This window comes from Pseudopipra pipra, chromosome 21 (genome assembly GCF_036250125.1).
Source record: "Pseudopipra pipra isolate bDixPip1 chromosome 21, bDixPip1.hap1, whole genome shotgun sequence".
Lineage (NCBI taxonomy): Eukaryota > Metazoa > Chordata > Aves > Passeriformes > Pipridae > Pseudopipra > Pseudopipra pipra.
In genome coordinates this window covers 11,191,767-11,205,560 of record NC_087569.1, presented here as the reverse complement: position 1 = coordinate 11,205,560, position 13,794 = coordinate 11,191,767, and the positions used below count along the sequence as shown (strand labels likewise).

The window sequence follows — 13,794 nt, the reverse complement described above, 5'->3', positions numbered from 1 at the left end:
AATCTATCTGTGTTCACAGAGAGAAGTCACTTCTCCCTCCTGCTCCAGGGGAGAAGGGGGCTCTGGGGATGTTGTGGCCATACAAAATGAAGCCAGAGGACACAAGTCCTGGCTACTGAGGCTCCAGGGCCAAGAGCTCCAAGAGCGGTGCAGGCTGGTAAATAACTGCGTTTACCAACATGTCTGTACCTCTCTTTACCTCTTTGGGGGTCTGGGTGTTCTCATTACTCTGTTCACAAGTTCTTAAACAAATGTAAAATCTGGCTCAAATGAGCCTGGGCCACAGCTGGCCCAGAGGTGGGCAGATGTTCAGCCCTAGAACAACTCACCTAAGCTCGCTCCTAGTTGGTACAGGCACGTGTAGCCCACCTCACTCAGGTCCAGCCCAGGCCTTCACTGGTCACAATCTGGGGAGAAGCCTGTGCACCCAACCACATCACACCCACCAATGCCCCAAACTTCTACATGTGTCATTTCATATTCAACCCTGTCAGCTGGAGAATGTTTTAATGCCCATCAGAGTTGTATCAGGACTGGAAACAGCAGGTGAAAACAACCTCACACACCCACAGAGCTGCTGTCACACTGCATGAGCAACAACTCACCGAGCTGAGGGGGGAAATTCTTCAACTGCCCAGATTGCTCTTGGTAACTCACACCTGAACCTCCCTGGGGCTCCCTGTGCTTGCAGACACACAAGGCCTTCCTTCTATCCCTCTTCCCAAAACCCACCTGTGCCCCCCATCACCCCAGCAGGGATGGCTCATGCACACGCTGGCTCTGGCAGAGCCCCAGTTCAGTTGTTTTCCCAAATGCAAGTGGCTGTCCTCCAGCTGTCCATCTTGGGCCTGTTCCCACTGACAAGTACCACCATACAAGCTGCTTCCACAGACCTCAACTGGTGGGAGTGCCCTTTCGTTTTCTCCCCACATCAAGCCCAAGGGCACATCTGTGCTCTTCCATCAAAGAAGATGTGCCCATTCCAGTTCAGGTCACTGACCCATCTCTAAGCAGCACTTGGGACAATTAAGGCCAAATCACAGCGAAAAAAATCAAACCAAAGCACACACCAGCTGCAAGACCCCAACAGCAGAACAAATGTTTCCAGAACTACCCAGTGCCTTGGCTTTCCAGGTACCCACCTCCCCTGTGCCGGACCTGTGCTGCCTCAGGAAAGCCGAGGGATCGCTCCGAGGATTCGCGGCAGTGCACGACCACCAGCCTCAGCAGCTCCAACAGCCAGTGCAGAGCACTCAGAGGCAGCTCCTGTTGGCTCTGCAGTAAACAGAGGGTCAAGGTAAGGGAGAAACCCAACCAAACCCAACCCAACCACAGAAGGGCAGTGCTGGGACAGCCCCAAGGGGGGTCCCTCGTGGCACAGGCAAGCTGTGGTCCCACAAGGCTCTCCTGACCACCTGTGAGACCAGCTTAGCCCACACAGAGCACTTCCCATGGCACCTCACTGCACCACATCAAACAACAAAACCTCTCACCACTCCAACTGCCACCAACCACCTCAAAACTGCTTCCCTTGTCCTCAGGTGAGCTCCTCAAGTTAAATTAAAATTAGAGCAAAGGCAAAGCAGGTGTGGAGCAAAATCTGAGGGTGAAACACCAATAGCTTTTCTCAAAGTAGTTTTAATTCTTGCATCCAAGGAAACAAAACCACATCTAGTTTTATATGCATTTAATAGTTTACCAATTGGTACAATAAGATTTTTTTAATATGCAGAAAACATGAATAAATTTTGTTTTACACAGTCTGAGAGCAACAAATCTTACTGTAAAACACAGAGCAGTATTATATACATTCCTTTACCAATTTTGTTTTAATTGTGTCAATAGCTTCAGTTAACTCCTACAGCTAGGAACTGTTCTCTCCAATTGCAACCTCTAACAGTGCTCGAACAAACATCTGACGTTTGCCTTCTCCATGTTGGAATCAACTCTACATTGTGAGGATTTTGCTAACTTCTCTTCAGAATGAACTTGGGGAAGCCTGAGGGACAGGCAGGACAGGAAAGCAGCTACTTACATGACACAGTGGAAAGATAAAAAGGCCAATTAAATCCAGTTGTGACTTGCAAATCCAACGCGATCTCCCCGCTCCCCCCCGGCCATCCCACCCCTCTATGCACGTGCTCTTGCTACAGGACTCTCGGTATTGATTTAATACACGGACATTATGTACAGCTGGACACAACAGCTCACTCCAAGGGCGCTTTTCCTTCACTCAACTCAGCATTTGCAATATTCAAATCATTAAAGGATTACCAAGCCACCACTGTCTACAAAAACAAAGTATATTTCCTTTTAAACAGCTCTCAGGTGAGTCAGGAGCTTCTTAAGTGATTTCTCAGGCAGTTACATGGACAGGAGGAGGCAGAGGGCAGGCAGGGGCCCCATGCCCACAGCCCCCACTCCCTACCAACTGGGGGTTGTTTTCCTTTCCTCAGTGCCCCAGGCACACATTGGTCACACCACACACAAAAACAGGACGGGTTTGTTTCACCTTCTAAAGTGCAAGATGCTATAAACCATCAACTGCCAGATTCCGCCTAAACCACAATAAATGTTGCACTTTTCAGCCCATGTGGCACGGCCCAGGCTGGGTTAAGCCCAGGGGTCTGCAGCGGCTCCCTGGTAACACAGGCCAGAGGTGGGTCCTGGGAAGTGTTGCTCACTTTAGTCAGAAGTGCCAGACAAGCAGTGAACCTCTTGAGCCCTCCAATACATTTAGTTCCTAACTGACCCAGTAAGCTCACTGTTGTAGTTCTGATCACAGCAAAGGCACAGCACGAGCCGGCAGAAGCAGTGGGGACAGTGAACAGCGGGGTCCCAGAGCGAGCCGGGAACCCTCACCCCCTGCCTCTGGCTCTCCCTTCCAACCAGGGCTTCAGCTCTGGTCCAGTGGGGACCATCCCTGAGATCATTCCCTGCAGCCCCAGGAGAAGGCTCACTCTGCACAGCAACAGTGACACTGGGGCTGGTTGTCCTGGTAAATGCTTGCTTGCTACAGGGAAAAAATGCAGTAGACAACTTCCACATCACAGGTACCTTTAATTTCTCATTCAGGTTTGAGTTATGTACATGAGGGTGGTTTACTTTAGACTTAAATAAAGTTTCTAGGTCCTACCAGGAATTAAACAGATGTTATTAATTTACAGTTGCAGATGCATGGAGGGATTTAAGATGCACTACTTGTGTATCTGGAATTCTCTAATAGGACAAAAAGCAGCAAATGTTTCCAGTCCAAGCAGCTAACAAACAAAACAGACTTTATTCGTGCATGCTTAACTGCAGCAACACACACCAAGAATGACAGAAACCACTGGATTTAAGAGATTAGCCTGGATCTTAAACTGGCTCTGAAAACCCCCACATCAGAACCCTGGTTCCTCCACCCCTTCCCAGAGGATTCCACACCCCCATCCAGGTCCTTCTGGGGCAACTGTGGAAGTTCTTCCCCCACCAGTGCAGTGTGTTTGCCCTCCAGCCCACTTTAAACTGGTCAGGGACTCTCAGCTTTAAAAGGGACAGTTTAAAAGCCACGGATTAAATCAAAGGAATAAAATAAAGCACAAATTCACCTGTTAAAACATCAGCCTGGTTCTTCATTGTATTGTCAATTTTAAAGTGGATTTTTAAAAAGACCTGGTTAGTTTGATAAGTATTGTAATTCTTTGTTATCTACAATGGAATCTGTCACAAAAATGCTGATTAAAATATTAATTTATAATATTTTCATTCACTTCAGATCAAAATATGTAACTTTAGGGATATGTAAATCAAAAATTGTGTACACCAAACAACATAAATACTAATAACCGAGCTGGGCTGGTTTTGCTGATAGGATTTGGGTTTGGTTTTAGTGTTTAGCATCATTCCCACAGATGGGAGTGGGCTTTGTTCAGGTGTTTTTCTTTTAGAGGCCTGTGTGGATCTGACCTGCCATTGTTAGCTGATTCTCAAGGTATTTAGTGCTTCCTTCAAAGCATTTAAATGTGGCAGCCCAAGGTGTTTCTCCATATGCAAACCCCAGGATGTTTTTATTGGAGCCACATTGCCAAGGTGAGGATCACCTCATTGTCAAAGGGTTTTCAAGGAGGCATTAAGGAAACTTTTGTATACCCCAACTTCCTGCCAGTGAATGAGGGAAGAGTCCTTTGATCCTGCTGTGTAATAGGAATTGCACATCTCTAACAAACATGGAAAGCAAACAGCAAGTTGGACCATGGCAGTCATTTGGGAGAGGAAGCTCTACTGGAAACTGGATCACTAAACTCTAGTGGGATGGACAACTCCTCCTGGAAGTTTGTCTAGCATAAAAAAAACCAAACAAAATAACCATTTAAACTTAGTTTAACAGCACAGCTTAACCAATGACCAAATAAAAAATAAATACATTTATCACATCAGCTGCTAAGATTTGTTGTCTTATTTCAGGTTTACAGTCAGTTCTATAAATATACCAACCCTTGCGTGATAGGAGGCCAAAACAAATGTTCTCTGTTGATTTGGCAAATGTTTCATGACAAATATTCCAGAGTTTAATTTATTTCCATTAATTACATATAAGGTTCAGAAGATTCTGAATTGCAGCCTTATTATCTAGTATTCTTAGAGAAGATTTATTAAGCACACTTAAGTGATGTTACATAGATACACATTTCTGAAAGAGCCCTACAAAACTTTTCCCAAATGAGGTCACCAATTCAGGCACCAACAGACAGCAGAAAGAAAAACAGGTAAATTATCCAACATAATGACACTGTCAACTATTCAGTTAAGTGCCCTATTCCAATCATCCCACTTCTGCCTTCTCAGGTCTGATGTGACCAATGCCAGCCCATGTTCTTAAACCTATGGTACTTCTAGACAACGTATGTAAATTTACAGTATACAATTTGGATTCACCATGCATGAATACTTTGTGTGTAACATTTAATAAGCTCAATCTACATCCAGAATAATTTACATGAAAGGACAATATTTATTTAAACAGAGCTCAATGGGTAACCATGGTATCTGAGTGCATCCAGAGGAAAAGGGGTCACTGTGAACTCCATCAGCGGCACTCCCACACTTTTACTGTTTGATCTACACTCCCAGTCACCACGTACGGGGCTGTCTTGTGGAAATCTGCCAGGAGACAAAAGCTCACATTACCAACCAACCCAAAACTTCAGCATTTCCCACTCTTACTGAATGGCACTGATTTTTCAAAATAATTCCACCAGCTAAAGGCCAAACTCCAAAGCTCATTGTGGCCGTACTTCTGCAGGCAAATTCTCTCATGCTGTAACTTTGTAAAGTGTGAAAATCTACTTTCAGTTCAGCTATAAAGGAGCTTTCATGCAAAAGAAATCAAGATAAAGACACAAAATATCTCACACTGATAAAACCCTTCAGTCCTATCCAGAGACAGCACTTCAGGTATTTAATAAGAGGTGTTCCAAGAATCAGGAAACTTGAGTTTTTCTTTTTGCTGCAGACAGTACAGTCTGTGAGCTAGTATTTAAAAATGTACAGTGTACTGTTCCTCAGGAGATCCCCAAGTATTTTGTATATAGAAATCAACATAGGGCTAGCTCAGAGTCAGGACAGGGAAATTTAAGCAAGAGGAATCAGCCTCACTGTAGGAAGGCTCGGCTCTAACTGAGGCAGCTTGTTCCAGATTTAACCAGGCCCTGCTAAGGGTCTGATGTTCTTCAACTCAACACTGTTCCTCACCCCATTCTCATCAGCTGTCCTCAGCCATTTCAGGGGGGAGTCAAGTCCTGCATTTAATTAGACTTGCCAGTTTGGTCAGGGAACCTCAGCAGCCAGCTCCAGGCTCCCTGCTGACCAAACTCACCCAGCTCTGCTGAAGGAGCTACAAACTGCCAGGGGAACACAGGAAAAAAACCAGAGAAGACTTCAGGGCAAAGGCAGCTTTGCTGAACAAGAGAGGGGTTGGTTTGTTCTGGCTTCGCCAGGGCAAGGGGGAACTAATGTCTACCAAGATCTGATAACACCAACCAGGAATGCCCAGGAATTCAAAGCAATTTTTTTCTGTTTTGTGCACACACACCCTGTTTTCCTTTTGCTGGGCAAGCACTGGCAGTAGAGCACTCCCCAGACCCCTGCACGCTCTGGTGACAGGTTCCAGAACTCCCTGGCAGTTAACATCCTTATCCATGTGCAACACTGGCAGCAGAAGTGGAAAAATCCAGCACAGTCCAACTCCTCTCTTTCCTTATTTGATTAACACATACAGAGCACAAGGCACCACTAGAGCTCAGAGGTGAATGCCAGCCTGGTGCTCAGCTGCAGCTCTGGCTCTGCCCTGGCAGTGAGCACGGGGAGCAATACGTACCCAAAGAGGTAACAAAGTGTTCGTGCGCATTCAGAGTTTTCATGCATCGCTTGTTCTTGAAGTCCCAGACACGGAGAGTCTTGTCATCAGCACAGCTCAAAATAAACTTGCCCCCAGAATGGAACAGGACACCACGTACCCAGTTATCATGGCCCACCTTGTGCACAAGGAGAGATCAGTGAGCAGGTGCAGGCTGAGAGCTGAGCATCCCCCAGCTCACACCACGGGACCCCACCCGGCCCCGCAAGGACAGCACTGAGCTCCCGGAGCCCGTTACTACTCAGAGTTTATCTCTGTTTTCTATTATTACACCTCTATCAGCTCTCTCAACAATGTGTGTTCCTGTCCTTGAAGGCAAACAAACAGCAGTCCTCATGTGATCTGCACCAATTCCGCTCTCCACTCCCAGCACCACCCCCCAGAATCCCGGCTGCAAACAGCAGGCTGTGGCCTGCGGGAAGTCCCACACATGGGAACAACATAACATTTTACAGAAGACAAAATTCAGACCATTATCAGCATTTCTGCAGACAAACCAACACCACAGAACCTACACCTCAGTACTGCATTCACACTGTGGGTTTGGAGATACTCAGTATTTCTTAGCAACAACATCTGAACTATAGAAGCCATTAAAACTGTATTTCCAGCATTTGCCTTATTTCCATAACTCTGGCTTCTCTTCAAAACATAACATGCAAGATAGTACATTTCATTAAAACTGGTTTTACGTACGCTGCTATAACTGCCACAAAAACACCAATGGACTTACAAGTGTCATAAGGCACATGCCAGTGCTAATGTCCCACATCTTAATGGTCTTGTCTCTGGATCCAGACAGCAGAAAAGGCCCAGGCTTGCCACTCTTCTTAGTCTACAGAAAATTATGGTTTAAGTTATGGCATACATGGGATGGATGGGGGGACATGGAGGAAGCAAGAAGATCCCTTTCTCAGTGGTATTGCTTAGTACCAAAATCAGACTGTACAACAGCTTATAGTGAATAAACCCACACTGCCAAAGCTGGGTCACAGGCATTGGTACTAATGCTAGGAGATTTACACAAAAACAGGAATTAAACAATCTGCTAAAAGAAATGGTTGTACATCCTGCTGATGCCACAAGCCAGGTAACACTTTGAATACACACTTGCCCACTGAAGACATCCTGTGTTCACAGTAGGCACAGCTTAAGTCCCACATCTCGGGACAAGCGAGGACACAGCTCATGCACACCTCTGTATTCAGAGTCCTCATAGAACATCCTGCAACGAGGCAGGATGAAGAACTTCTGAGAACCTCCTACTGCCAAGTCATTTCTGTGCCCACGCCCGGCGTGTCCCAGGCCGAGCTCGGGGCCACACCTGCCCCAGGTGTGCGGGGACGGCGCTCCCGCGCGGGCTGTGCCCGCTCCCACCAGCAGGTGGCAGGGGAGGCTCCACCACAGAGCCCTCCCGGCAACAGGGACGGACACGCGGGATTTTGTTTGAATCACTTATAATTAAAAGATCATAAGGATCTTTTAAGGATTCAAGTAAAATTTGACTGAAATAACCTCTAAAACCTCATCACTAGACAAGTCCCTGTGTTCAGTGTAGCTACTTCTCCCTTGGGGTGTCCATGCCCTTTGGAGGTGCAGGGTGGGACTGCAATGCCAGGGGACCTGACTAGAAATGGGAATTAATGTCTAGTTCATTTCTTCTATACTTTGGCATCCTTAGGAGGAAAGTTTTGCTGGCCTTTAGCAAGCCTTCCTTAAGGCTCACCAGAAGAGGTATCTGTGGTCACACAAATGGGGATTCATTAGTTATGGAATGCTTTCTCCCATCAATAACTGTGCAGCAGGACACAGCAGCCAGTTTGATTCCAGCACAGTGCACCCAAGGCAGCTTCATTCTGCATTTCTGACTCCTTCCTCCTGCCAGCTTCCAATTGCTAAGCATCCTTATAATGTTCACATTCTGCCAGAGCAGCTGCCTTCCACATTTTTTTGCTGCAATATAATAGTGTTCCCATTCTCACCCTTCCCAGAACAGAACATCTCTCTAAAGTTCACTTTCACTAGCACAAAGGTAGGTCCTACTGATAAACACAAAAGCTGGATCCTGTCACGCCAAGAAGGGGATTAACTGCACACCAAGATGCTCAGCCAAAAGTGCCCATACACCTGCTGTGCCTCCAGCCCTTTGGGCCCAAAGCTCAGTCACTGCCAGCGCTACACAGAGCAGGGACAAACATCTCCCCGTGTGAACGTTACCTCTGATCCCGTAGCTTCTGATATGGTGGAGTAGGAGCTCTCGGGAGCCCAGGAAATGCATTCTACCACATGCTCGTGCTCTCGGAGCTCAGCTTTGCATTCCTTCGTCGCTACCACCCACACGCGCACGGTCTGGTCGTTGGAGCAGCTGGCAATCAGGGTGCCGTCCTGGTTGGGCCGCACCATGCGCACCCATTCTCTGTGCCCCGTGAAGGTCTTCACGCAGTAACTGCGAGAGAAACCCCACAGCACGACTCAGCCACCATCAGTAACCCATTACACGTGCCTTACATATTTCAGGACACTTAACTCTTAGCAGTTAAGATAAAATATTTTAGTACACACGTGTCTGTTCTGGCTGGTGATGGACAACGTCATAAACAGTTCATGGAGAGAAAACTGACATGAGAGAGAAGTGATAGCTAAGAGATGACAAATCCTTGTTAAGGCAGAAAGCAGGAAGCTCAGGGAAAAACGAAGTTGACACAACTACTTGCATTAAATAGGTATTTTAAGAACAAGAAGAGATTTACAGGTCACTCAGATATTAAAGAGACAACTGATGAATGAAACAAGCAAGACAACAAAAAAATAATCAGGATACACCTTGATGTGTGTCCAGAAAGGTAAGAGATGCTCCCTCTAAACTCGTGGTTAACCAGAGAATTTGTTTTCCTAACTGGTCCTGAGTTCTATACTCATAGCTCCCAGAAAGACAAACCTAGTTAGTTTTAATGAGTCAGTACTAACACCTAAACACCTGTGCCCAACGACTGAGGCAGAATCCTTCACTGAATTACTCTAAAGGGCACATCATTATTCCTTAATTCCAATAATGTCTGCTGACATTGGGATTCCTGTGGCCCATTCCTACACAAAGTGCTTTCTGCTCGCTTTGTTCCGGTGTTGCTGTTTGCCCAGAAGTGCACTTACCCTGTCTGGACTTCCCACATTTTGATAGTTTTATCCCTCGAGGCAGAAACTATATGATCTCCGTTGGGCATGATGGCTACTGAAGAAACATTATGGTCATGACCTAAAAACAAAATAAAACCTTTATAAGTGACACTGGTAGAGTTTTCACAGAGCACACAGGACTTGTCATTTCTTTATCTTGGGAAAGTAGCTACAGCAGCAGTGCATGTTTTATGGAATAATCTTTACATGTAAACTTGGGGTTTTATGAAATAACTATCTGTATTTTTAGAATCCACACAGTCCAAACACTGAGCATCCTTTAAAGTTGCTTTCTGTTTACTTGGGTACATCTATGCGTGGGTGTTTAATTTTGTAAGTCTCAAACATTCTCTATTCCTACTCACCACTCCTCCAAGATGATACTAAAAGCACGAAAAATGCTTTTACATAAGAGTATAAAATAAACATTTGCTGTCAATATTAGAATCTTACAGGTGTGGTTGTTGCACCTTGCCATTTTTCCTATGGTTTTTGAACCCAGTGCAAAGGGTAGTTTCCCATGTGATCAGACACACACAGCAGCCACAGCTCCTGTGGCACAGATGGCTCCCCTCCTGCAGCCCTGCAGCAGGGACACAGAGGCTGAAGGAGGCAATCTTTCACTGATTTGAAGGCAGCTTCATTGTCTAGTAAGCATTTAATCTTTAGTGCTAAAATCCCTCTAACTGCGATTTCATTTCAGTACCATTATGGAATGCTTCCCACAGCATCATGCATAGCAGATCTGAGATGCTATTTCATTCCACAGGTCCTACATGTATCCCTAATTTACAGAGCACTCAAAGCATCAAAATATCCCCCCTCTTTCTTTTGGACAATATCTGGTCTACAACCCCTTTCCACATCAGCAGTTTTCCTGGATTAAAAAAAAAAAATAAAAAATCTCACTTTACAGACTGCTAAATCAATCCCTTTATACCTTACCATGCATAGTTCTGATGCACTCAAAGCCCTGGAAATCCCATAGCTTAATGGTCATATCAGCAGAACAGGAGGCCAAGAGTTTGCCAGTGTGGTCAAAGGAAATATCTTGCACAGAGTCTGTGTGCCCCTTCAGGGTTCGCTCAAAGTCTCCTGTCTCGTAATCCCACACCTGCCAAGGGAACAGAGGATCTGTTAGCAGCAGTCCAGTACTCTCTGTATTCTCCAGCCTCACATTTGCACTCTGCAGGCCAGTCTGACACCTTGTTCAATAATTAATTGAGCAAGAGACAAAGACAGACAGCCCTAAAAAAGCTTAACAGCACAGAAAAATAAGCATTCTTTTTATGTGATTTTGTTACTTATAAATTAAATGAATTCATGCATTTTGAAAACTGCTTTTCAGTTAACCTTAAAGCACTATAAACCCAGCAGGAGAACAAGTTCCATTGTATATGGAAGTCTTAACAACCAGTACCCTTAAAAATCAAGAAGATCAATTTCAAAAACATTGGACAGAACAATCCACTTTGTTTTTCTTCACTGTTTTTCTCCATCTCTTTTTGCACCAGCTACCTAACTCCAGCCATACATCCCACTTTCAGTCGTGGGGAAAGGATCCTCTTTAATATCCCCCTCACCATTGCCAAGCTTTACTGTGGCTCCAGCATTCACTGGCTTTCTTCAGAACAGAACAGCAAATATCCTGCATACCACAGAGCAGTACTCAGAATGCTTTGGGTTAGGGGTGATAATCCAACCCCCTCTGAAGAGCTTGATACACACACATGCAGACATTCACATTGCTGAGAAATTAAACAAATATTTGCAGTTAATAACTGCAGGAGAGCATGAAGTCCCGTTCTCACCTCCTAATTAAGTCAGTTGCCTATCATCTAACCACAAACAAGGCCTTCAAAACAAAACGAGCTCTTCCAGATTTTACTGTGTCTCTCAAGCACAAAACTGAGGTATTTCATTTTAAATTATATCCTAAACAAACAAAAAACAAACCACCAAAAACACCCAACAAAGTGGGTATTTCACCCATAACAGAGTGAAAACAAAGCTGGTTAGGCCCCTCCGCAGCATTCACTGCACACGGAGCTGTCGCTGTTTCAGCTGGCCCTGTTTGTTTGCTGCAGAAACAGGAACAGGCTAAAGGTCTCTAAATCCACATTAGCTTCATTTTTCCTTCAAGCCAAAGGATAGTAATATACTCTTGAAGACATTAATTGGGCCGGCACACAACTAAAACTTGTAGATTATAGAGGGCACCACACTTGAAAGAACTGTCCCTACTGAAGCAGAACCAGGAACAAACAACCTTCCACCAGTCCAACACGTCCAGCCTGACACACTGATGTCACCTATTACACAGCTCTGACTTGCTTAGTTCATTTCTCCAGAATACACACTTACCTTTATTGTGGCATCCTCTGAAGCAGAGACCATAACACTGAAAACTGGATGGAAAATGACTCGAGTGACAGGACTCCTGTGCCCACTCAGTGCATACTTCTCTGGAGGACGAGGAATCCACTCCTTAGGGTCTCGTTTCTGACCAAGAGGTCCACCTGATGTAAATTCTTCCTTAGCTTCATTCAGCTTCGATTCTAATTCCATCACCTAAGTGCATGAATTTTAAAGAGACTGTTCATTTCTGGGTTTATACAAGATCTAATTCACATTCTTGCATTAATAATCCAAATCACAACTGACTCCTAAACTCACAGTAAAGTAAAGACTGCATGGACCCAACATGACTACCAACATTCAGCAGCACTGGTGTTTTTAAAAATCAAACCTAAATTAATCCTTTATAGTTTATTCTTTAATAATTTATAGCTCATTCTTTAATAATTTAATCATTAATCATTTATTCTTCTCAAATTCCCAAATATTTTCACAGGAAAAAAAAGTTCTACAAAATCCCCTGTACAAATACGTTTGAATTACTATTGTGCCAAACTACCAAAGGAGGTTGTGCTAAGAGAAAGGAATGCTCCTGCTGCAGGAGCTGTGACCCCCATGGTGCTGGCATGGCCATTAACCAACAACAGAGGCACTGGAGGGCTAATAGACCCTCGCTGTATTATCTGCACACGAGACAGGTCTGCATTGTTAACACACTGATTTCAGGGGGTTTTTGCTTTTAATACACTCTCAAGCCAATGAAGCACGATTAAAAAGAGCTTTGTACTGTCCACTTGCAGCAGAATCCCCCACTCTAATGCACTGGAGCTAATGGCTCCTTCCCTCTGGGGCCATGGCCAAAGACAAGGGGCAGCACTGATCCCTCTGTGCTAACCCTGTACACAGCTATTCCAGCTCCCCACTCACCACCTGCCTCCAGGCACCTCTTGCCTTTTCAGCTTCAGGACTGCACATGCAATCCATAAACTGAAGCCCAGGAATTTTTACAAAGACACTGAGAGGATGGCTCTGCCAGCACTGAGACAGACAAAACATTTCCTACAACATGGATTTAGCTATTTTGCCTACTCAAGCCCTAAACATTCATCTTCGAGGCATCATTGTCTTACCACTGCATTTGTCTGACAAGGAAAATATGGAACATTCTGTTCAGAGCTAACTTTTTATACAAATAAATCCATCAGACCTCCACGTACCTTCTTTTGTAATCTTATAACAGATGTCCATTTTTTTTCCAGAAGTCCAGCATACTTCTTATCTAACTCTTCATTCTGAGGAGATACATTTAAATAAAGAAAGAGGAAGAAAAGCAATACATAAAAACAAACATCAAAGGCACAGAAGAGTAACTAAATGCTGCACTTTCTTTCCATGTACAAAATGACAATCTCATACTAGAATAATCCTAAATTAGATGCAGAATAACACAGGCATGGGGAAATAGCAATGCCACGGTTTATTCCATGAAAGATAAAAGCTCTGAGGACTGGCTACCTTGGTCAGAAGCCAGATGTTAACCTACTACTTTAGAAGTGCTTGTAAAAGCTGGAGTTATCTGCATGAATAATCTATACAAAAAATTAAATCCCTCTTTGCAGAGCTACACTTGAATCCTTCCAAATTACTCAAATTTCAGCCTTTAACTTTTTTTTTTCATTTTAGTACAGCCCCCTCCAATTCAGATTTTCTTGCAAAAAAAGCCATGTGAAACTTTAGCAACAGCATTTCCTCTTTCCCTCAGGACCATCTAGCCTATTTAGATTGTCTTTCTAACCTTTGGGAAGAGGAAACTTAATTAGGTTGATAGATAAGGCAGATAGGGGAGTGGTATTAGGATTTTCAAT

At 44.5% G+C, this 13,794-nt stretch overlaps 1 protein-coding gene across 1 annotated transcript in view; it reads right to left on the bottom strand.

The window, feature by feature from the left end:
* Positions 1–1,672: 1,672 nt before the first annotated feature.
* PAFAH1B1 (platelet activating factor acetylhydrolase 1b regulatory subunit 1) overlaps positions 1,673–13,794 on the bottom strand; it is a 29,366-nt gene continuing 17,244 nt past the window's right edge. The window contains exons 4-11 of the mRNA XM_064678186.1: positions 13,147–13,221; positions 11,936–12,142; positions 10,517–10,685; positions 9,548–9,650; positions 8,615–8,843; positions 7,131–7,232; positions 6,359–6,515; positions 1,673–5,142 (exon numbers count right to left, since the gene is read on the bottom strand). Of these exons, the coding sequence (XP_064534256.1) occupies positions 5,069–5,142; positions 6,359–6,515; positions 7,131–7,232; positions 8,615–8,843; positions 9,548–9,650; positions 10,517–10,685; positions 11,936–12,142; positions 13,147–13,221 (1,116 nt within the window). The 3' untranslated portion in view covers positions 1,673–5,068. The remainder of the gene's footprint in view (positions 5,143–6,358; positions 6,516–7,130; positions 7,233–8,614; positions 8,844–9,547; positions 9,651–10,516; positions 10,686–11,935; positions 12,143–13,146; positions 13,222–13,794) is intronic.